The following is a 25401-nucleotide window of genomic DNA, read 5'->3' as shown; positions in this document are numbered from 1 at the left end:
GAGAGAGAGAGATAGAGAGAGAGAGAGAGAGAGAGAGAGAGAGACTGTAGAGTACACTAGCAGACACACAAACACAACATAAAGGCCAGCAGCCTTTAAAATACGAGCTCACAATCAGCAAAAAAAGAGAAGAAACTACAGGTAAAACAAAAGTTCATGATCAGATAAGCTACCTAAAATGCCTGTGCCTAGAGAAAAAAGCAAGATAAGAAAATCACAAAGCGGGTGCCAACATCAGGCAAAGACCAAACAGAATAAGACCACAAGCACACAAAATAGAATCCTGGAAAAACAAAAAAATGCAAAATATGAAAGCACAAAAGTTCACAAATAGGCAAAATTCCCAAATCCAGAAAATAAGTCGGTTAATAAAGACAAGGTAAGGGTGCATACCAAAACCTTCCCAAAATAATCGCTTAACTTCTACGTTTTTCAGGAACCACAAAAATGTGACATTTGTTTAAACATTAGCAATGGTTTAAAGAAGAATAATTGGACTTAGGGTTTACTGAAACATGATAAAGAGTCCCAGCAGCTAGGTTACTTAACTTATATAGCGCTCCATTGCTATCTATTGTTCTTGAATCCTCATCCAATTCTGAGGAGGATGATTCACCCCTTCTTCTTGTAACTCTGTTCCAAAGGAAGGGGCTACAGTTTAAAACAAGGGGTAGAGGTACAAACTATTAATGGGATTGGGCTTCAAGATAGATGTCTATGGGCCTCAGTGTATCTGGGATCAGTTATAGCTAGGTTGGCTAGGAGGCGGTATAGAGCTGCTAATGCTTGATACGTTCGTGTTTAACCACAGAAGGAGCATCAAAACAGGCTGAGCGGCAAGAAGGAGAAACGGGCTGAACTGAATGAGCAGCGAATCAGTTCACTAAATCGAGACTGAACTGCGACAGGATTATTATAGCAAGCACTGAGTAAAGGGGGGAAATAACCGCAGCACCTGTGAATACTGTGAGGGGAGGACCTGCTCGCTGAGCTCGCTGGGTTAGATAGCCTGCTAGGTCTTAGCTGTATGACTGAAACCGCCGTTATGATGATGCTAAGCGGTTGGCTAGCTAACTTAGCTAACGATAGTAAGCAAGGTTCACGCTGTTAAAATGAACGTAGTGAAAACCTACAGAATCAGCTCAGCTAGACCTGTGAAGCCAGAATGGCAGTAGGAAGAGATATAAGAGTAATTTAAAATTTTAAAATCGTATTTACAATTGGCTAGTTAGCTAACTTAGCTAAGTGTCTGCAGGATGGCTCACTGGACCAAATTTGAGAAGGAGCTGGAGCAGGAGGTGAAGAGACTGATAGCACACATGACTGGCATTCAAGATGAAGAGGACCAAAACTTCCAAATGGCTCTCAAATTCGCCTGGTCAAATTTCAAGTAAGGACATGTTTGGCTCAGGCTGTATTCTTAAGCTGTTCATGTTTGTAATTATATGTTTTTTACTGTATTAAATTGTCCTTAAAGAGTTGATTTTTACTTTTCTTTATCTTGCCAGGTTTCACCGTTTCCTGGATGTCAGCAGCCACAATGTGCAGCGCTCAATAAATGGGTGAGAATAAGATTGTGTTTAATTTAATTAAAACATAACACAAAATGTAAGGAGATTTGTGTTTGGAAGATTATTTCTTAAGCCCTATCCGGACGCGTTTAATAACATAGCTATTTGTCATGTTGGGCGCACGTTTCCACGTTTCCACACAACAGCGAATGGAAATGGAGGAGCTGCTGAACGCGATGTCATGTGACTGCAAAAGTCTCAAAAAACTCACTGGTCCTCCTGTTTTTTCAATTTCACTCCAGATGCAGAGGTTTTACCACTAAGTGAAAGTATGAAATATTTTTCATAGACATCCTCCTGAGAAACTAATCCTATCTGGATAGGGCTTATGTTGTAACAATACTTCTTGACATTAAATCTCATACAACTATAAAGCCTCTTTATTATTATTTTTAATGGAGCCACATTTCTAAGGAACACATACTTTTGGGATGAGCAGCAGTGCTGAGTATGTGGATTGCATGAAAAATTGGCCAAATATTCTTATTCTTATTATTATACAGCTTATTTTGCTATTAACCCTTGTTTTAAGCCACTGGTTCCCCCGGGTGCTGCCTTATTAGCAGTGCATGTGAGCATGGGCTATGCTACTGTGGTCAGTTGGTGTCTGCTCAAAGTATAGGCATGCTACATTTGTCTGATCTGGATAGGGACCATGTGGAAGGCCAACTTCAAGCTGGTGTTCCAAAAAAAAAAGTTGCAGCGTTATTTGGAGTGAGCCATAGTAGCATCTTCAAATTAAAGGCTAAGTTGAAGGCTACAGGGGATGTCTGTAAAAGTTAGCGGCCCAAGAAGATGGTCAAACACCAAATTAGTCAAGAAGAGGACAGATGAGCTGTTTGGCAATGGCAGAGAGGAATGGCAAATTTGTCACGGGCACAACACACATACTCAGCTCTGCTGCTTATCCCACAAATGCATGTTCATTACAAATTAAAGAGAAATTAACAGGCTTTCAAAAGGTATAAGATTTATTACCGAAGAAACAAACTACCAGAGACACATGTTCTTACCTTTCCAGCTATGCTTAGTTTACAAACTGATAACATGTTCACCTCTTGCATTTCTTAGAATATATGAGAAACTCATGGTGCACTCAGACCTGTGTAAAGCAGAGAGCTGGACACGACTGACTGAGGAATTCCTGAACTCCCCTCTTCCTACTGCTGAGGGTACCATGGTAAAACACTCTAAAATCATACTAGATTACTTTAAAACATTAAGAAACCTGCAAAGTATACACTACCAGTCAAAAGATTGGACACACCTTCTCATTTATTGTTTTTCTTTTATTTATTTTCTACATTGTAGATTAATATTAAAGACGTGAAAACAATTAAGGGACACATATGGGATTACTTAATAAAGATTTAGGATAAGCTGGAGCTTTTGGAAGGAAAAGCAGCGACTATTGTTCAGCACCTCCAGGAACTTCTTCAAGATGCTGAGGAAACTAATCCAGATGACTCTTCCTCATAAGGACACCGAGATTAAAACACCAAGAGTGTGCAGATCTGTCCTCAAAGCTAAATGTGGTTCTTAAAAGAATCTAAAATATAAAACACACATATATTTTGGTTTGTTTACCACTTTTTGTTCAAAACTAACTTTACATGTTTCTGTATAACTTTAATGTCTTCAATATTAAATTCACCATGGAAAACCTCAAAGGGAAAGAAACAAAGAAAGAAAAACATTGAATGAGAAGAGGTGTATCCAAACCTTTGAGTTGTATTGTATGTACTGAAAGTTGGCTTTTTACTGTTTCGTATAGACTGATATCCACCATGGGATATTGGCGCTGTTACTCTTCCTGTCTGATTCTCCATGTAATACTAACTACAGTGAAAGGCCCAGACTAAAAGAATCTGGTAAGTTTTCTTGTGTCAATACTTGTGTGTTCTGACTTGTGTAGTAAATGTATAAATCTTTAGTCAAATAAAACTAATCGTTGCAGAAATGAAAGACACCTTTGACTGGGCTAAGTACTTAATGGAAGGAGAGGATATTGAAACAGGGCCTTTTCCTGACACTCCAGTGAGTATGCTGAGTTAAACAATAAATCTTAGTGTATTGCTGTGTACTGTGTATTGCTGCAGTATTGTAAAACATATATTTTTAGCACATGTTTATTTAGCCTGCCAGTGACATAAACAGCTATAGCTTTCAATTTACATCTTGGACTAATAACCTAACAAGGTTTGAGCTGTAAATCTGTGTAATTTACAGATGTAGTGAATATATATTTGTACATATTTATTTTCAGGAGTGGTCAGAGGATGGAAGCGAGGAAGAAGAAAGTCAGCAGCCCATCAGCAGAGAGGATTCTGGGATACAGGTTGACAGAACACCACAGGAAGATCAGGAACAAAACAATAAGACAGTACAAGTCACTTGGGCTGGTAAGGGCACACACACTTAACACTAATAAAGGAACTAAACTGCATCCAAATTCACATAATGTAACACCAGATAATATTGGACATGCAATATATGAACATGAACTAAATACTTTTTGCTGACCTGAGTATTACCCATTATGATTTCTTAGCAAGGAGTACAGTTCAGTGAAAATGACTTTTTTTTGCATTATTATGATGTTATATTATTATTATATATGGCATTAAAATTTCTTTAGGTGACGATAATGTTTTTCACAATTGTTTCTGTATAATATATTGTTCAAACCATAATAGTTATTCTTACACGACTAGAAAGTATATAAAAAGTCACATTCTGTAATTTGTACAATAGTATAGTCAACAAAATATGTTTTAGTTAGCTGTTTTGGGTAAAGCTATAGATACTGCAAAGGACGCAGTCATTGTTACATTGTGTAGGTCTTCATATATTGCAGGAAGGCTTGAAATAATTAATAATGCCTAAAATTATAAATCAAATATATAGCTCTGGAAAAAAGTAAGAGACCACCTCAGTTTCTGAATCAGTTTCTCTGATTTTGCTGTTTATAGGTATAAGTTTGAGCAACATGAACATTGTTGTTTTATTCTATAAACTATGGAAAACATTTCTCCCAAATTCCAAATACAAATATTGTCATTTAGAGCATTTATTTGCAGAAAATAAGAAATGACTGAAATAACCAAAAAGATGCAGAGCTTTCATACCTCAAATAATGCAAAGAAGAAGTTTTAAGAGTTCCAAAAACAATGTTTGGTGGAATAATGTTCTCCTCCACCAGTTTTTCAAACTGCTTTTGGATAACATTGCCATTCCTTGTGCAAAAATTCATGCAGTTCAGCTCGGTTTGATGGCTTGTGATCATCCATCTTCTTCTTGAGTATTTTAGAGGTTTTTTTTTTATTATTTATTTTTATTAACTAAATTTTTAGCGGTCTCTTATTTTTTCCCCAGAGCTGTACATAGTATTTACATTCAAAAATGCTAGTCTAAACACTGTGGATGGTGTTAGTGTAATGATGATTATTCACTTTTGTGTAATGATAACTCTTATTTATGTAGTAGGTGAACCAGATGCCCGGGCTTGGCTGGAGCTGCATATTGTGACCCCATACTGGGTTCCCCACTCACCTCGTTTTCCACACAGCCTCCATCTACACTCTAATCTGCTCAATGTCTGGTGAGATAAAGTCTGGCCATCTAGTGGCCTACCATTATTTCAGCTTTAGTTTTAGCTACTTGATTTTCATTTAGTTTTTCAAGACAAAATGGTATTGGAATTACATACAATTGTTGATTTCTCTTTCTTTTTTTAAGAATAAAAATGTGTTTTCTTTTCTCATTTCTAATTTCCTATTACATGTGCCAAATCAATTTTTTTTAACATTTTTAACATTTGTTTTCACTCTCACTCTCTGCAGGGATCAGCATCTCTACAACACTGACCCACTCTACATGCCTGAGGAAAAAGCCTTTGTCACTGAAACACAAGTGATTCGAGAGACCTTATGGTAATACACGACACCACACTTATTCAACAAAAAGACAGGCTTTCATTTTGTTATGTTTCAATCCCTAAAAAAGTTATATTTTATTTGGACAGCCTAAATAAATGTAGTCAAGTCAAGTCAAGAGGCTTTTATTGTCATTACATCTGAGTACAGGTACACAGTGTAGTGAAATTACGTTCCATGGTGCAACATGGAACAACAAGCAATAGACAACATGAAGTGCAAGAGTGACGACAGTGCAACATAAAACTATAACACTAAGTAACAAGAAATACAATAAATAAAAAGACAAGACAATTTAAAGACAGGACAGTGCAGTACCGATACAGTATATTAATGTGCATAGTGATGATAAGGTACAGAGATGTGTAACATACTGTAACATATAGAACATATATAATCACAGCAGTTACTGGGGTAGAGAGTAGTGATTTGAATATTAGCTGAATTAATTACAGTGTGTTTTCTTTGACTGTTGTGTATTCCTTTTTTGTTTGTTTATTAAGGCTTTTGTCTGGGGTAAAGAGGCTTTTCATATTTCAGCACCATGATGGAAAAGTAAGCGTGCGGAATGATGTGGTGGTCACCCACTTAACTAATGTAAGCTATGTTTTTTTTATTTATTTATTTATTTTATGGTAGTTTTCATTTTAAGCAATGAATACAATGCATCCTTTGTAAATTACAAGGAATTGATTAGTTTCATTATGTGAATACAGTATTTCATCAGAATGTTGACACAATATTTCTTATTGTCACATGGCACATCAAAAATTATTAAAAGAAAGTGAAGCTGCTGGTTGGTGTTCATAAACTGACCCTGTATTTGTTTTTTGCTGCAGAATTGTTTGAGATCAGTGCTGGAACACATAGCAGCCTACGGCCAGGCAGTGTTTCGTCTCCAGAGGTTCATTGACGAGGTGACTGGTCACAGTTCAGAGCCGTGTCCTCCAGGCCTCAACTCTTCATCTTCTTCCTCCTCCTCTTCATCTAAGAAGAACTCTGAGCCCCCTTTCAGAACCTACCAAGCATTTGTGTGGGCACTGTACAAGTATTTTACCAGCTTCAAAGAAGAGCTCACTGCCATCGAGAGAGAGATTATTGGCAAAGGTAACTATTAGAGATGCACCAAATGTTTTGCAATTGAGTTGATTTGGCTGAAAATGGCAGAAAAACTTTTGTTTGGCAGAATAATGAGAGAAAGAAAACTATTTTATACATATTTAATACAAAATACATTTGGGCTATTTAAATTATTCAGTGATGGAACATAGCAGAAATACATTGTATTTGATATTCAGATATTCATTTTTTTACATGATGTAGATTGTGTAAGTATATGTGTGTGTTGTGTGTAGATGAGACGGTGACATTGTCCTCTGTGCTGGAGCGTCTCAGCCCTCACCTGGCTCAGATCACTGTGCTGCATAGAGTTTTTTGCACCGGGGTGGCTGATGTTCCTCCTGGCACGCCAAATGTGGTGCGAGCCTCACACTTGCTGAACACACTTTACAAGGCCATCATTGAGTACGATAGTGTGGGTGAAGCTTCTGAGCAGTCGGTGAGTTTGTTACCTTTGTGTAGCTAAGATAATTCTCTAAAACAGTAGTCTGGTTTTGTAGTTGAGAGTGAGAAATGGTATAAAATGGGTGGTCCCTTGTAGCTTGTTTTAACACAGTAAACATGCAGACTACAAGCCGATAGACTCACCTCTGAACAGCGAAAGCGCTAGCGATGTGGTTAGCAGCTAATGCTAATACTTAAGAATTTTAGCTAACCTCCAAATTGCCAGTTGTGTTAACTTAGTTAGGAGATCATTTACTTATATAAGGCAGAATGTTGACTTTGTTTAGAAACAGTGTGTTTTTGTGTTTTATTTATTTAGGACATATTGTTCAGGCACAATATATCATTCCAAAACTATATCTTGACAGACCTTTTAGAGCAGTCTTTTATATTTGCTGTGCTAGCATGTGCATATGTAAACAAACTCATGCAAAGTTTTTTTTTTTTTTTTGGGACCACTTAATCTAAAGAATATGTATTTATACTTTACAAATAAAAAATATCACAATTAAAAATAATCTGATGCCTTTGCTATCACCAGGTGGCACTTCTTTTCTCACTCTGGGTTGAAACAGTCAGGCCATATCTGGAGATAGTGGATGAATGGATTGTTCACGGTCACTTGTTTGACCCAGCCAAAGAGTTTATAATCCAAAGGTAAGAAATGAAAGAGCTAGTAAGTGCCTGTCCTCACATGTATGCATTTATAATGTCCTGAAGAGCCAATTCTGGTGGAGAAACTAATTGTGAGAAATAGACACTTCAAAAAACATTTTACTGTGAAATTTCAAATCATATGGCAACTCTGTGACAAATCATGACTATAATTTATTGCTATCTAAAGCTGACTGTCTGTGGAATGTGTCAAATTCAACAACATTTCTTTAGACACTACCCAATAACGTATATTACACTTTAATGGAACAGTAATAATTGACTAAAACTTCCATTGCTTGTCTGTTAGGAACAAGGATGTGCCTGTGAACCACAGGGACTTTTGGTACGCCACCTACACACTGTACAGTGTGTCTGAGGCAGTGGAGAGTGAGGAGAGACTAAGCGATGCTGCCAGTGGAAGTTCTGGAGGAGAGCAGAGCTCCAGCAGCAGACAGCACACCATGGTGTCCTTCCTCAAGCCTGTACTCAAGCAGATAATCATGGCAGGAAAGTCCATGCAACTTCTGAAGAACCTGGACTGCAAAGAGACGGAGCAGGCTGACGGATCTTCCAGAGGTGAAAGTTTGATTAAATAGGGAATTAAATGGGGTGTAAAAAGAGATGCCACATTACTGATAAAGTCTTCAGAAAAAAACATCTAATATTCTGGAACTGCAGCCAGGGGCTTTCCTGTATTTAGGGTGTTTCTAGGAACAAATAAAAAAAAATAATAATAATAAATTGCTTTTGTAGAAGTAATTGTCTCTAATCGCCTGAAAATGTTTTATACTAGGAGAGTATATTGTATATTATTCAGATTATACATGTTTGTTGTTTGTTGGTTGTTTGTTTGTTTATTTGTTTGTTTATTTGTTTGTTTGTTGTTTTCTCTCAGATGCAGAGAGAAAAAGTCTCTATACACTCTTCCTGGAATCAGTACAGACTCGACTGCGACGCGGCGAGGAGTCACCCACGGATACAGTTACTGAGCAACAAGCCACAAAGAGGAGTCTAATTAAGATGCAGTCCATTGTGGCCCGTCATCTGGAAATGGACGACATCCATGACCCCCTGCTGGCCATTAACTTTGCCAGGTGATGATCTAATCTACCACAGTAGGGCTGGACCCGAATATTCGGGTATTCGGATATTCGTTCGTTGAGTAGGTATTCGGTTTTTAATTTTGGTATTCGGATATTCGTTTTTTTTCTCCTTTCCAGAGTTCCACCTCACTCTAACCACTTCTGTTCTCACGGGTCCCGTCAGAATATCTTGCGCGCGGGACAGAACTGAACTGTTATTGGCTGGAGCGGGAGTTTAATCCAGACGATGCGGGAGCAAATTAATAAATAGTTAAGAAAACTGTAATAATTGTAAAAAAAAAACCTAAAGAAAACTCTCAACGCGCAGGATGGACCGACACACACACGCACACACCGATGGTTTTTGGACTGGGGTAAGGAACGGGACCGCACTATTCAGCGCTGCTGTTTTAATAAATATATAAGTAAATTTGAAGCATTAAATGTAGTTTATTTAATTTATATTAGGAACGTGGGGCGGGAGCGGCAGAAATGTGTATGTGGCGGGCGGGCGCGGGATTAAAAGAAGCAATTTTTTTGCGGCGCGGTAACGAGACAGAAACGCGGGAGCGTGGAAGAGTGGGTTTAAAAATCAGTCTCGCGCAGACCTCTATTATACATGATAAAAAAAAAATGCAGGCTCTTCGAAACTGATTTATATAATAAAACGTAAGGGGTAATGTGGCAACAGTAGGGGCTAAATCGGTTACAAAAGCCTGGCCTACAAAAATTATGTCTGAACGAATTTCCTCTTATCTAATATAATTTAAAATGGTTTAAAAATATAAAATAATTTCTAAGCAAACGAAATATTTAATATTGAGCTTATAGCCCAAGTGCAAAAATACAAAATCAGTAATACGGCTATGCCCTGCACAATCCTTAAACCGAAATAGACCAAGTACAATAACGTCATTAACAATGACTTTCCTCTACTCTAATATAATTTAACATGGTTTAAAAATATAAAATAATTTCTAAACAAACGAAATATTTAATATTGAGCTTATAGCCCAAGTGCAAAAATACAAAATCAGTAATATGCCCTGCACAATCCTTTAACCGAAATAGACCAAGTACAGTTTACAATGACTGTCCTCTAATATAATTAACAATGTTTAAGAATATAAAATACTTCCTGAACAAACGTTTTTTTTGTTTGTTTTTTTAAGCAAATAGCCTAAGTGTGAAAACACAAACAGCAATTTACTGGGCTGGCTTGCGCAGCAGAGAAACCGTGCAGCAGCAGCCTCCTAGCCTGCTTACGCAGCGGATAAGCCGCGGTGTGGGGCAGCAGAAATTCCGGGATGAAAACACAAAGAAATCTGGGCTAAAAACACAGAAAAAATATGGGGTGAAAACACAAAAATCCGGGATAAAAACACCAAAAATCCGGGGTGAATATGTCTCGTCGGTCAGAGCAAATTGAACATTTTTCAGTGGATTAAAGGGGCCGTGATTTGCTTTTTTTTTTTCTTTTTTTTTTACCTCTTTTTTTAAAAACGAATATTCGAATATTCGCTTCGAATCAGTGCCGAATATCCGGAGCTCAAAAAACGCTATTCGGGCCAGCCCTATACCACAGAATGAAAGGGTCAAGAAACAGTGTTTCTTTTAAAGGGTCTTTAAATCAAAACTGTCTTTCTCTTTGCTCTCAGGTTATATCTGGAGCAGAAGGACTTTCACGAGACGTTTTCTGGTGGGGATGTGATCGTGGATCGTTCATCAGAATCAGTTACATGCCAAACGTTTGAGCTGACTCTGCGCTCGTGTCTGTATCCACACATCGAGAGGAGATATATTGAGTGCTGTGGGAACCTTATGAGAACCCTGAAGAAGGACTACAGGTAAAAGGCAGTCCCTGAGATGTTAGAGGTCTGTTTTAAATTTGGTCATGTAAATTGTGTAGGGCTGAGGGGAAATTGTTAAGGTAATCAGCATCACCAGTTACAAAAATATGTAGATTTGCATAACTTGCATTGATGCACTTACAGTAGCATGCATGACTGTGCTCTCAAAATACTGGGGGATGTGTCCCCAACCACACATTATTACACTAAATAGCATGTTTAAAGATTTTAGATTTGTTTAACAATTGATTATCAAGAGATTTATATGTATTTTTCATTATTATTGTGAAATTATTTTAACCTAGGTCACATACATACACAAATGACCCTGTATAATAAGTTATGTAGATTATATTATTATTATTCGATTAATTAACCAATAAAAGAAAATAGTTTGATAATTCGGTGCAGCCCTAAAATAGTCTTATTAGTATTCAAAACACTGGCTCAATCCTGCTGAGTTTATATTGTGGTTATTCTTAAAAGAACTGCCTGAGCAATTTCACGCTTTCCGCTGAACAATTTCTGCTTTTTTCTCAGGTTACTAGGATACCTTCAGGCCATGAGGAACTATTTTCTGCTGGAGGCTGGTGACACTATGTATGACTTCTACACAGCCATCTTTGACAAGGTACTGGAGAAGGAGAGCTGGCAGCAGCTGGCATTCCTCAACGTGCAGCTGCAGGAGGCTGTGGGACAGCGACACCCGGAGGACAGCAACAGGTATTGCCTTCGGCTGCTTTTACAGGTTTAAATACAGTATTTTAGCTGTTGTTAAGGATGTTGTTTAAGATGGTGAAATAGATTAATGCAGGTCCATGATATAATTATATCATGATATAAGTGATCTATCTATAAAACTTTTTTATGAAAGTTGTCTTGTGTGTGTATGTCTTTGCTCATTTCAAAGATTGTCAATCTTTCTGGAGACTATTGATCCTACAAGAAAAAAACAGCCAATCAACAACCTTGATGGTCTTACTTTGAGTTATAAGGTAACTAAACCTACATGTTCAGTGTTTTTTTCCCAATGTGTTTAGATTAAGAGTGTTTAATCTTAACAAATGTTCTGTATTTTATACTTTATATCTTGCTAGGTTCCATGGCCTGTGGATATTGTTATTAGTTCGGAGTGTCAGAAAATCTACAATCAGGTTTTCCTGCTCCTTCTACAAATAAAATGGGCCAAATACAGTCTAGATACATTGCGATTCAGTGGTAAGTTATTGCTAACATAGTTTGTATGTTCATTCTTTGGTCTGCTTTTTTGTTTGCTAGTTCGCTTCTTTGGTCATTGCTCACACTCTAGGAATTTCAGTCGCATTATCAAAGCCAAATGCTGGAGGAACTATAGATCCCTATAAATACTCAACTACATTGGGTGTGGTGATGTTAGGCTCATGTGTGGGTGCTCTAGAGCATCCTGTTAGAGTGACAGTTCTTTTTTTATGGCACTTAAACAAGTTATACATGTACAAATAGATAATCTTACTCATTAAAAGAAGTGCCTTGATACTTTTGTATGTTTGGTGTACTGTATATACAGTTTGTCTTGTTGCTGTCTTGCAAAAACCTTGTATCCTTAAAGCAGCACCTTAAAGCGTAATGGTAGTCACTGTAAAAAACGATATATTGCGGGTAACTTAAGAGAATTTTAAGAGAGTTTGTTGGAAAGAACATCAAAAACAAATTCCAGATTCACATTATGTCAAAAAGAAAGAAAGGCTAACATAGTGATATAAGGCTTTGTCCAACAACATTATGCTGTATTAATATGTGCCTGATTTTATATAATTAATTTTGAAGGGCAAATCAAACTTCCAGAGACATTTTCAGTCAAAGTGGTCCATTTGGAAAGTTGAACAGAGACGGATCAAGCAGATTTGATTTAGGTCACCTGATTTTGTGCCTGCTAAAAATGTCATTTCTCCACAGATTTGACAGCAGCTGCTAAGAGACACGAAGGAGGCCAGTTTGAAGAGTACACTGGCAAAGAGCCTATAAATCAACAGATCCACAGAATGTTCCTACTGAGGGTCAAGCTAATGCATTTTGTTAACAGCCTGCACAACTACATCATGACTAGGGTGGGTATTTTTAATGCAGTGGTTTTGTGAAGGTTCAGAACCTGTTAAATGTGTAATCAAATGGTTTCAGATGTAAGCAGAGGGAGAGTGCTATAAGAGGAGATGGTGTACTGCAGTCATACATAGATAAATAAATGAATACACCATTACTAGTATTTCACATTATTACAGTACAAATCTTCAGTGCATTATTTTGATTGTACTACTATTTGTTGTTAGATTTTAAGATGAAGAGGACAAAAATAAAATTATTTATCAACAAATACACAAAAAATAAATTGTAAAATAGTTAATGCTAAAAAACACAGTAATCAGACTATCCCTACCGTCATAATAATTAACAGCTCCTTTTCCAATTATCAGGGGTACAAGCTATAGCCAAAACATTAGGCTATGATACAGGTTATATTAATCCCATGTCTGCTAGAAGCAGCTAAATGTTAAGAACTTACTTTTATATAAAACTAAACTTCTTATTCACAATATCTGTATTTTAACTGATCTGTCCTACCTTAAATGGGTCAGCAAATCCTGCTTCTTTTGACTGTCTGATCTAATCCACACAATATACCCTATCTGTGTATATACTTAATAGCAGCAGTATTAAGCAACAGTTTTACACCCACAGTGTCTGTGTTTAGTGTTTCTATGTGCAGTTTAGGACACTGTGTGTGTAAACTTTCATTTAAATGTATGGAATAAAATAGTAATACGTAATAATAAAAGTCACTTATGTAGAAACTAATTAATTTTGACATTATTTTACTTTAATACTTAAAAACATTTATAGCACGTAAACTCAAGTAATACTTAAAGAGCTTTGATCAGAGTGCCATTATTGTGCAATATTGGGATTTCAACAACATCTCCCAGCCAATCACATTGTTTGGTCTAATTTAACCCTGGTGCAATATTTTTATTTATATTATACTACTCTTGTTTGTGTTCAGATCCTACACAGCACAGGTTTGGAATTTCAGCACCAAGTACAAGAAGCAAAAGACTTGGACCAGCTCATAAAAATCCACTACAGATATCTGTCCACAATCCATGACCGCTGCCTTCTCAGAGAAAAGGTAGGTCACGTACACACGCACACACTTGGTTGAGCTTATTTACTTATTACTTATTTAAAGTCCCCTAGTAAAGTTGCAGGGAAGATTGATTTGTTTCAGCTCTGCTTAAAATCAAGGTTCCTGTCTTTCTAGGTCAGTTTTGTCAAAGAAGCCATTATGAAGGTCCTTAATTTGGTTCTCATCTTCTCTGACCGATGGCAGGCTGGCTTTGGAGCATGGAAGTAAGTTATTTCTATTCTTTTTCTATTCTTTTCTTTTCTTTTATTATGTGTCTTTATATGTCTTTAATGTCTTTCTTAGAATTGAATCTATTGACAAAATGGAATCGGATTTTAAGAACTGTCACATGTTCTTGGTGACCATTCTAAATAAGGCTGTCTGCAGAGGATCGTTTCCTCATTGTAAGTCTACTTCTGTGTTGCTCTATTTACCAGCTTCCTCTCTTGCATCAGTTTGGTCTTTTCTGTGTGTCCAGTACATATACAGCATTATGCTGCTAACTGTGTGTGTGTGTTTTTTTTTCTCCTAGTGGAGTCTCTCGCCCTGTCTCTGATGGCTGGTTTTGAGCAGTGCTAGACGACTGTCAACCTCAAACACAGCAACTCTTGACAGCTAAAGCTGAATGGCTTCTTCTGTACTGTCTATTTTTTTCTCATCCTTCTAGGAGGTCTGAGTTTATAGCACATGGTGAACCAGCAGTGTCAATCAGCAGCTCTTTTTCATTGTCTAGGTAGCTGTGTGTGAGTGTGTGTACGCACAAGGGCAGTCAAAGTGAAGACAAGACATTGCACATTGTAATTTTGTGAAAGCAGTTAAATTGTAACTGCTGCACTTAAAAATTGTATAAGGCAAATTTGTTTTCCTCAACAAGTGTATATACCATTATAGGCATGCAAAGAAATGTATGAATGAAGAGATTTTTGCTACTGGTTATGTGTGTGTCCGAAAATGCATAGGGACAGTATTTTTTGTGAAACTGAATGTTAAATGAGTTAAATGCCTGTATATATATATATGTCTATATGCTATTTCATTGTGTGTGTGTGTGTGTGTGTGTGTGTACGTAAGTACGTACGTATGTGAACGTATGTGAAAACTATTTTACTCATTCAATGGCTGTTTGTGCACAATAAATGAGTCAAAATTGTAAATTGTTGTTACTTTCTTTGCTAGGACTGATAATTGGAAACACTTAAATGGAAGAACCAGTGATATAAGCTTAATATGAACACATTGTTTTACTATGTGTGTTCTTGAGAGTTTAACCAGCTGGCACAGCTCATTGCTGGGACACTCACACTTAATTGGCACATCTTGCAGCAGTCAGCATACAAACTGGCACATATTACAGCATCCAGGACATCAACCGGCACACAAATCAGGACATTTAAAATCAGCCAACACGCCACCTGGCACATCTTAACACAATTCTTTTGTGAGGAAATACAAATGTTTGCGAGAATGTAAAACTTTTGTGAAGGAATGCAACACTTTTGAGGGAATGCACTACCTCTATGAGGGAATGCTTCACTTTTGTGACTGAATATTAAACCTAAATAAGGGAATCCAACCTTTTGAGTAAATACAAAACTTTTGTAAGGTAATGCAAACCTTTTTAAAGGAAAGCAACACTTTTGTGAGGAAATGCAAAACTTTTGTGAGGGAATTAAACACTTGTAAGGGAATGCAAAACTTTTGCGAGAGAATGCAAAACTTGTTGGAGGATGAAATACTTTTGTGTGGGAATGCAACCATTTTGCAAGAGAATGCAAAACTTTTGCGAGAGATGAATGCAAAACTTGTTGGAGGAAGAAATACTTGTGAGGAAATGCTAAACTTTTCTGAGAGAATAAAAAACTTGTGAGGGGGTGAAACACTTTTGCGAGAAAATGCAAAACTTTTGCAGAGGAGAATGCAAAACTTTTGGGAGAAAATTCTAAACTTGTAAGGGAATTACACACTTGAGAGAGAAATCACAGCCTAAAGGCATAATTATAAATATATACTAAACAGTACTAGCTTACACTCTTTCCCCTTAACATAAAACCCAATAATCACATATATTCTGTAATTAGGGACATATACCACCTGTATAATCTTAAAGAGGTTGAATATGATAGCTAATATATTAGTTGATTATGAACATGATGTATAATGTCTATAGAGTTAAGTGTGTGGGGGGGGGGGGTGATCTCCGCAGGGCGCCCTCTGCCGGCGGGGCTGAGCGTATCTCTGTGGTCTTTCCTGTTGAGTTTTCCTGTAGTGGAGGAGGAACGGGAACTCCCACAGTGAGCTTCTGGCTACAGGCAGGATTTCAGCGCACTGGAAAGTTTCATTGTTGATACAACAGCAGCGCTTCAGCCTGAACTGCGGCTCGTTCGAGCGGAGAGTTCTTCAGCAGATGGAGGTTTAAGCGAGCGTGGCGGATCGAGAGTTTATCCCTGGAGAATAGACAGCAGGGTGGGTACGGGCTGAGCTAACAGCGGCGGCGCTGGGCTCAGCCGAAAACTTTTCTCCTGCTTTTGGGTGTTGGCTTTCGAGCTCGTAGCGAGCGCTGCGCTTCTTCTAATGGACGAGGTTCTCTGAGTTTTGTAGACACGGAGAAGCGGCTGAAGGTATTTGAGGAGGTGAAAAGGGTGTAGTTTGTTTAATTAAGGCGAGATAGGATACGGGAGCTGGTAATCTTCGGGTGAAGCCGCGGGTTAGCTGAGTTAGCCGAGGCCTCGCTCTGTCGGTGAGTGAGTAATGAATGTGCAGTGGTTTATGGAGCAGCCAGGTGGGAACGGGTCAGTAGCGTTAGCTAACTTACTGTAACTCGAACAAGAGGGAAAAAACGAGCCAATTTAGCTCTATTTCCATTCATATGTAGGAGTAATCCACTTAAATAGCTTTCAGTGGGCTGCTTTTAGTAGCTTAAGTATTTATTTCTGTTGTAATTAGGTTAGCTAGCCGGCTAACTAAGTTAAATTCAGTTAATCTCGGTCTGTTTGTACTGTTTGTATCAGCAGTAGTAGCCTCTGCACTTTAAACTAAGTTAACTGACACTTATTAGGCTAATACTGTAATGTTATTTATAAAATAATTCTCTACAGTGCAGTTTTACTTGTTACAAATGAAACTAATCCACTGTGGACTAAATCAGTGAGTTCTATGCAGAGATAAAGCACTTCCTGAATGTGTGTAGTAGCTAGGAATGATTGTTTCATTGAGGAATGTTGAGGAGTGAGCAGCCTGCCTGTTTTAACCCTCTATGGCATGAATTATACAAAATATATATCGTAAAAGTCAGTTCCTATATACAGGTATTATATACATTATATATATTTTTGTTTTTACCAAATTGAAAACCTCTGGAATATAATCAAGAGTAATCTAGGCTGAACTGCTTGAATTTTTGCACCAGGAGCTGCATAAAGTTATCCAAAAGCAGTGTGTAAGACTGGTGGAGGAGAGCATGCCAAGATGCATGAAAACTGTGATTAAAAACCAGAGTTATTCCACCAATTGATTTGATTTCTGAACTCTTAAAACTTTATGAATATGATCTTTTTTTTTTTTTAATTTGAGGTCTGAAAGCTCTACATCTTTTTGTTAAATTGACCGTATCTAATTTTCTGCTCTAAATAATTATTTAAATTGACCGTATCTAATTTTCTGCTCTAAATAAGTATTTGGAATTTGGAATTTGGGAGAAATGTTGTCTATAGTTTATAGAATAAAACAACAATGTTAATTTTAATTTTAACCCTAACACAGTAAGCTCTGTAGCTATCTATGCAAGTCTTCATCAGCCAGAGTGACTTCATTCTTCAGTACTGGGTACTAGGCCAAGTCGATATGAAAAAACATTAGCTGCATCATGGTAGAGCTGGACAATATGGCAAAAATCTATATCATGATATATTAATTAATATCGGTCGATACGATACAAATGATATTTCAGGATCAGCAGTATAAATTACTTTATATTGTTGACAGTAATTCTAAATATAAATATTTGTATTTATCTCTGTTGGGAACGGAAAACAGATGTAAAAAAAAAAAATACGCCTTTTTCTTATTAGAGTAACTTTTTCTTAGATGTCACTTGAACAGAAACCATATAATAATTAAGAGCACCGAAGTCGTAAATTCAAGCTTCCAAGATCGACCTTTAAAGGAACAAGCTTTGGTTATGACACTTCTGTTTTAACGTAGCAGATTATAAAATAATAGACTTAAAAACGTAAATAAGAACAAAATCTTGATTTCAGTTTATCATTCAAGTGAATCATTCTAGACTTGTGTGATGTCGGAAGCAATGTCTTTTTTTTTGTGCACTGAAGCTACGAGGCTAATGTGGCTAAACAGTAATATCAGAGTGCAGTAGTATCAGAAGTATCAGAAACTTTTGTTGTATTACCCTCATGGCTTCACTTTAAATCTGACAATGCAGAAAACCTTTTTTCAACTGCTATTTTAAAATCTTTATAGAAATGCTTGTCCTCATCCGCTGCATGCTTTCATTCATAATCCTCTCTTAGGTTTTGCACAGCAGAACCACAGCTGCCGGGTTTTGGGTTAGTAGTCCTGTGGATATTTGGGCTTTTTTAGCACATTCCCCACAGACACAGCAAATCAAGGCAGTCTGATCATATCTCTCTCAAAACATCAGCACAGTCTTCCTGCTGGGTGGGTTAGTGACCTGAAAAGTTTGAGAAAGCTGAAGAGTCATGACAGAGATATGCTCATGTCCATGTGACCATAGACACAGCAGGGCTGAAATGGAGAACTGCTGTATGGTTCCTTAATCCTTACATTTGGTTTAGTGCTGTATCTGTATGTGTCAGTATGTAGTTTATGTATCTGAAGTTTACTTTTCACACTTCTGATTAGTCTGCGCATGTGAAGTGTAAGATAAGTAGAGTGTGATCAAGAGGATGGCATGCAGTGCAAATGTGGGAGGTAGGTGTGAAAGTGCCTACATGCTGAAGGAAATTGTTGTGCAGTTATAGAGAATCAATGCTGCTTTTATGTGTGTGTCTAAGTGTGAGTGTGTGAGTGGTGGCATGTAGAGTTTGTGCAGCGTGAACAGACTACATGAAAGCATTTTCCTTTTGGGAGGAGCTTTTGGTTTGTTTTGGCCCCACCCTTCAAAAATATCAGATTGTTGTTAAGATACTGCAGCACTCTAGAGCACAGCCTCTGCTCTCTAAGTCTGGCTTAACAGCGTAAATACCAGAGCTTAACAATATGGAAAAAGAAGAAAGGTATGTGTCTTTTAATACAGTTAAATTAGCATAATTAGCTAATCTTGTGAGCTAGTTTACAACAATGTTTGTTCCATTCTTCTTCTGTAGGTGTGTGTGGATGTTTCTGTATATGTACATGCATTCATTGTAAACTTGATTTATCATATCAAGAAAACATTTAAAAGACATAATATAATGATCTATGTCTAATTTGACTGCTTCTGAATTTTGATTGCAACCTCAAAGTGTTGGAAGTCTGTAAAATGTTAAAATGGAATACAGCATGCAGGCTAAGTGTAGGCTACAGCATAGGTTTGACACAGTAGTATAAATTGGCCTTAAGAAGTTGGGACAAGGCAACAGAAGACTTATAAAGTAGTTGTTACTAGTTGAAAACCGAAGCAAAGATGGCAAGAGGTTCACCAATTAGGTCAGCATGTTAAATTGTGGGTATCTGTGGAATTTGGATATCCCCCCATCAGCATTACATAATGTAATCAAAAGAAATTTCTCTGTGCAAGGAACAATGCCAATGCCAAAATTAAATGCTGGTTACCTTCAGGTACTCGCGTGGCACTGCGATAAAAAACAGGCATGGTTCTATATGAGAAATCATTTTTGGGCTGAGAAATCTTTCCAGAAATCAGGTTATCCTCAGGGCTATCAGTCTAAAGCAGGCGGGCTTTTTAGTCCATGTCTTTAGGCTGCTTATCTCTGTCAGTGTTAAAAGGCCAGTTTCTTAGACATGGATAAAGCCTAATCTTGGACTAAACTTCAGTGCCCTGGATGACTCATCATTTTAGAATCCTCTTAAATTCAGTCTTAGATTTAATCTGGGTCCAGGAAGTAAGATGGAATTATCATGGTTGTTCCTTTTAGTGATTGAATTGGACAATTGGGATATGTTGTTGCTGTTCTATTAATTCTGTTTTAAATTTCAAATAGTCTAATATTGCAAGGTTATCAAAACACAGTTGTATGTACCTGATGTATTGGCATTAATGTGATTTATATAAGGCTAAGGCCCGGCCACATGAATCCGGATATTTTTAAAATTGGAGGTTTTTGTCTTCGATTTAAAAAATATCTTCATCCACACGGACAGTATTTTCAAAAATCTCCACCTTCGAAGGTGTTTTGGGAAAAACTCCGTTTTCAGTGACTGAAAACACCATTATTGTGTGGACAGAAGGCCAAAACTTTTTTTAAAATTGACACTTTTTTTTGTTACTTTTTTAGGATTATATTTGGAATCATTTGATTGACACAGGAAGCTCCCACATGTGTTATCTCTGTACATAGTCATGTGGAAATAGAGATGTCTATTCAAGATCATAGCTTTATCACTTCTGTCATACTTCCTCTGCTGGCTGTTTTTGTTGTCGGTGATTATACAGTTGTACTGTAGTGCAGTTTCTGTAGTGTAATCATTCTTAAGGTCACAACACTAATAGCAAACATGCTTTCGTTCTTTTCCGGACACAGGAACGCTTGCCCTGCGCGTTCGGTACATGTGGTCAAGTGTGAAATCTTCTTTGAAGCTCGGCAGGGTTCCAGAACAGGTCCTCCTGAAATTGTTTTGCTCAGACTGTGGTGTGGTCCACTGCAGGTGTGAATACTATCCAGTCCTGGTGCGGTGTGTGAGGTTGTGTGGTTGGTTCATTTTGTAACTTGTGCTCTAGCTTATTGCATTTTCTTAGGATATACACTCATCAGTGTATCCTAGTAAATAATAGTACGTGAGTTTACTTTTACTGTATTGTTGATGTTATGGGTGTGTACTGACAGCATGTTAAATATCATTCATGGATAAAAATCATCCCAAACATGCCCTGCACCTTGTGTTTGAGAAGCCTCTACAAACTGTGAAATGTCAAGCATCTCAGAAATGCTGTTTCTTACTATGTGTATTAAAAGCAGTAAATTATAATTAGTCCCTCCCACAAAATCGATTGTGGGTGTGGACTCATTTATTTGGAACGAGTGTGGAAACACCCTTAAGCAAACTCACAAACATTACAATTCTCATGTTGACAATTTTAGAATATTCTGGAAGGTGAATGTCTGTCGCACAATGGGCAAACAAAACAGAAACAGTCTATTACTAGAAATATTGGCAATGATGGAGACTTTTATGTGTTGCAATCCACCTTCAGATAGGAATAAATTAACGTGGGGTCCTAAAGAAAGTCTCTCTGTTACATGGGGTTCTCTGAGTCTTTTTTTCCCCATTTGTGTGTGTTTTTCAATTCCATTCCCTTGGAAAATGTCAGGCTGAATAACGTACTCTTGTGTGTTGTGTTTAGTCTCTGAGTGCATGTATCAGAACTCCTCCTATATATATATATATATATATATATATATATATATATATATATATATATATATAGCTAAACAGTGGAATCCATAGACTGTTGGCTATGGCAACCAGGAAAGTGTAAGCTGCATCACGGCTGACTACCCAGCCATCTTCAAACATGACCAAACATGAATATGACTTTGACCGGACATTTCTGAACAAACACAAACCAAAGTAAACCTCAATCAGTACAGTGCTGTTCTGTTAACCCTCTTAGATGTGTGTTGAAATAAATAAAAATAAAAGTCTGGCATTCAATAAATTTAGAACCAACTTATGACCATTTGCTTTGAAATTCTTCCTAAACATTTTTTATTTGATGTGATTAAATGCATGTTATGATATGTACAGTAAAGGTAACATCAACACCAGTCAAAATTTACAAAAACGATAAACAAAAAATCAATTGCCATCTGCAATGTGGCCTGCATGACCAGACCTGTAGAGTCTTTGTGGGATGATTACTTCTTATCTAAAGCTCCCAAACCAGGGTTGAGCTGTATCCACTTTTTTCAAACCACATCAAAACATTTCTATGGTATGTGGCATTTCTGGGGGAAGGTATTTGCGTAAACTGCTCAAGTCCTGTATTTATGTATCTACAATACCAAAAAAATCTTAGTTGTTTTTAACCTGAAATTAATCAAATGCAAAGTTTAAGTTTAATGTAGACTAAGTAAACACTGCACACACATTAACTCAGACATGCAGTGAATGTTAAACTACCAGTCTGACCATAAAACGATGTTTAGCGCAGCTAATCAGAGGACTTATCTTAGCTAGCATGATGGCTAACTTTCTGTTCACCACAGAACACACTCAATTTTTCTGACTGAAAATCCCCTTATAAACATTTAGATGAAAATTATTGTGTGACTGGTGAACGGAACACAGAAATTGGTGTTTTTTTTGTTCTGTTGGTTTCTGAAGCTCACTTGTTAAACTATCCTTAAGTACTGATTCACAGAGTATCAAACAGCTCAGTACAGCTGTTTTTTTGACCAACTAACCTGAGTACTGATGATGATAACTTATGTCTGAGAGATTGACATTTTATTTACCGTGTTTTTTGCACTATAAGGCGCACTTATAATCATTTATTTTTCCCCAAAATCGTCAAGGCGTCTTTTATTCCAGTGCGCCTTTATATGAATTCTACTAGTCAGGTTGTAAGAAGCAGTAAAGCCACAGGAGTTTCAGTTTGGTTCTACAGCACTGCTACCGATATTTTACAGTTCAGAGGTGAGTATTATCAGCCTGTAGCCTGCTCCTAACCCCGGCTACCACTGCTGGAGCAGCGCTAGCATTAGCTGCGAACAGCACTAGCTCTGTCACCATTCATAGGGATAAGCTATGCGGGACAAACCGCTAGCTGATGTCACCCTTGCTTACCGGAACACTCAGGGTTCCACAGTGCAGCGCTGTGTGTAGCGGCATTAGCTGTTAACCGTTAGCAGTTAGCCGCAAATGCTAATGCTCCAGAATTAGTGATGAAGAATCTAAATTTACTGTAAATATACTTCCTCAAATAAACAGAAAAAAATCTGTGAAGATTAACATCCAGAGCTCGTTTGACTTTAAAAGAAAGTCATTGTTTATTACAGTTTTGTTTTCTTAGCTTAGCTTTACTTAACTTAATTAGCGACTTCCCACCACAACCTAGAAGTGAGACCTGCTGACTTAAAACTTTCTCATAGTTTCTGTTAAAATGCGCCTTATAATCCGGTGCGCCTTGTGTATGAAAATAGACCAGAAAATAGACGTTCATTGATAGTGTTCCTTATAATTCTGTGCACCTTATAGTTTAAAAATATGATAGTTATTTTGCTAGATAATGTTAGCTAAAAGCTAAAACCATAGCACTGACATTTTTCAGCTAAAAGAGTGTCAAATCATATCTCTTTAGAAGAAATAAAGCTTCAAACCTGCTCACACAGTCAGGAGTGTCTCATCAAACATTCATGGACAATATTAGGAAATGTTTCCCCCCCTCAGGAGAATTTGGGAGGGGAGTTAGACTCAATCATTCAAAAATATCTCAATATATGCATTGCTTACAAGCATCAAAGTGATTAAACTTTAGTGATGCAAAGCTTTAACTGAGAATAGATGCCTATACTTAGACTTAATCTGGATCTACATTAACCACAGCGTTAACCGCACTGGTGCCCTGTATCCTACAGGCATTGTGGTTTTGTTAAATGTCTATTATATTTAAATAATTAGAAGGTTTGTCTGGTCGAGGCTAGTGTAAAGTGTGAGGGCGAAGAAATGATGTGGTGCTTAAGAGGAACTGTGAATGGATCTGTAAGTAGAAGTGTACTTCCTTTTGCACTCTGACAGCTGCAGACGTCAACTATTCTGTTTCATGAAGAAAAGTGACCTGTAGGGATGAGTCTCGACTGTTATCCCATAAACCACAGACAATAGCGAAGATAGCATAAGCCATAGGCCACTGTGGATGCAGCTGTTTGTGTGGTAGGGCTGCACAGTGAATTGTTATCGTGATGTCTCAGGTTTATTCGTTGACTGCATTACCCTTCTCGTGGAAACAGTGGTTTGTGGGTTCTTTGGTTGGATTTCCTCTTATAGGTCTCCAAATAAAGAAGTGAGTCTGTTTTTAGGAGTGTAAGCGAAAAACGAGTGATAAAAGGAAATGGATTGGTAGATGAGACATTAAAAGCCACCAGCAGAGTCTGATAATGTGACCAGTCTTGTTTTACACAAGTGCTGAATTGCCTCTGTTATACTGGTATGCTAGCAGACTGTGACGCTTAGCCTAGCTTATGTGTAATGTAGAGAGCTGCCTGCCTCTGATGTTGTGGTTAGTTTGAGAAATGGCTAGTAGGCCGTATTGCACATCTTATTGCTAAATATGTTTGCATACATAGTTTGAAGATTATGAAAAATAGTTTGTAAAAGTTTAAATGCGCTGAAATTAAGCACTTGTTTTATGGCTTTTCCATTTTTTTTCACAATTGTATAAACAAAAAGGCCTAATAAAATGAGTTGACTTGCTTTTTTGTAGTTCAGAAATGCTTTGCTCACCCAGATTAACAGTTTTCAGGAGAGAATCTGTGTAAATTAACAACCAGTGCTCGTTTGACGGTAAAGGAAAGTTTTTGTTTATTACAGTTTTGTTTGCTTAGCTTAGCTTTACTTAACTTAGCTACCCCCCCAACACCACCCAGCGGCGAGACCTGCTGAATTAGAAGTTCCTTATAATGTCGCTTAAAATACGCCTTATAATCCAGTGCTCCTTTTGTATGAAAATAGACCAGAAAAAAGACGTTCATTGATAGTGCACCTTATAGTAAGAAAAAGACAATAGTTAGTTAACAATTAGCTAACAGCTAAAGCCATAGCACTGTGTTCTAGTTAAACAGTTGTTTTATAGATTTTGCCATTTTGTTTCACAATTGTATAAACAAAATGGCCTAAACAAATGAATTGACTTGCTTTTTTTGTAGTTCAGAAATGCTTTACTCAGCCAGATTTTTAGGAGAGAACCTGTGTAGATTAACATCCAGCGCTTGTTTATTACAGTTTTGTTTACTTAGCTTAGCTTTTCAGAAATATTTATTGAACACTAAGCATGCCAAAACACAATATTGCTTAAAATACATTTGTCTTTTTTGGTGTCAGTTTAGTCTTTTATTCATTTTTGCAGTTTACGGTTAAATCATTTCAGTTGCGTATTATTATTTAGGTGCATCTCTTGTTAACTCAGATCTATGAATTGAACGCTTAGTACCTCACATTTCACAGGTTAATAAATGAATATGGATAGACAGATTTAAATTCTGGGCCGATGCCTTTGACCGATATTACACATGTACATATCTGCTGATGCCAGTGTCTATATACACATTTATAAGTTACAGAGAGACAGAGGTGATTTCAATATCATTGTGCATCCCTGTAAAAGAGTCATGGCTTTGATATATGGTTCTAGGAAAACTCTTCGATAGTTATAGAATGGGCTGTTTT

General features: G+C 37.3%; 2 protein-coding genes across 2 annotated transcripts in view; both read left to right on the top strand.

The window, feature by feature from the left end:
• The first annotated feature begins 4 nt into the window (after positions 1 to 4).
• tubgcp5 (tubulin, gamma complex associated protein 5) lies at positions 5 to 14972 on the top strand. The gene is made up of 24 exons (XM_049479090.1): positions 5 to 141; positions 1256 to 1390; positions 1509 to 1562; positions 2643 to 2751; positions 3346 to 3442; positions 3529 to 3608; positions 3838 to 3973; positions 5055 to 5172; positions 5414 to 5503; positions 6010 to 6103; positions 6346 to 6613; positions 6862 to 7064; positions 7611 to 7726; positions 8034 to 8302; positions 8622 to 8820; positions 10467 to 10655; positions 11199 to 11381; positions 11569 to 11653; positions 11756 to 11876; positions 12594 to 12745; positions 13696 to 13821; positions 13954 to 14042; positions 14122 to 14222; positions 14351 to 14972. Exons 2-24 carry the CDS (start codon positions 1257 to 1259, stop codon positions 14395 to 14397), a joined length of 3060 nt encoding a protein of 1019 aa, XP_049335047.1. The 5' UTR covers positions 5 to 141; position 1256; the 3' UTR covers positions 14398 to 14972.
• Positions 14973 to 16070: 1098 nt separating this feature from the next.
• The window catches only part of cyfip1 (cytoplasmic FMR1 interacting protein 1), a 65569-nt gene continuing 56238 nt past the window's right edge, over positions 16071 to 25401 (top strand). Inside the window, exon 1 of the mRNA XM_007249104.4 lies at positions 16071 to 16281. The gene's annotated coding sequence lies outside the window, so the exon portion shown is untranslated. The remainder of the gene's footprint in view (positions 16282 to 25401) is intronic.

The sequence above is a fragment of the Astyanax mexicanus genome, chromosome 5 (genome assembly GCF_023375975.1).
Source record: "Astyanax mexicanus isolate ESR-SI-001 chromosome 5, AstMex3_surface, whole genome shotgun sequence".
NCBI classification, from domain to species: domain Eukaryota; kingdom Metazoa; phylum Chordata; class Actinopteri; order Characiformes; family Acestrorhamphidae; genus Astyanax; species Astyanax mexicanus.
Note: the sequence above shows the minus strand (reverse complement) of the source record. Positions and strands in the feature narration are given on the sequence as shown.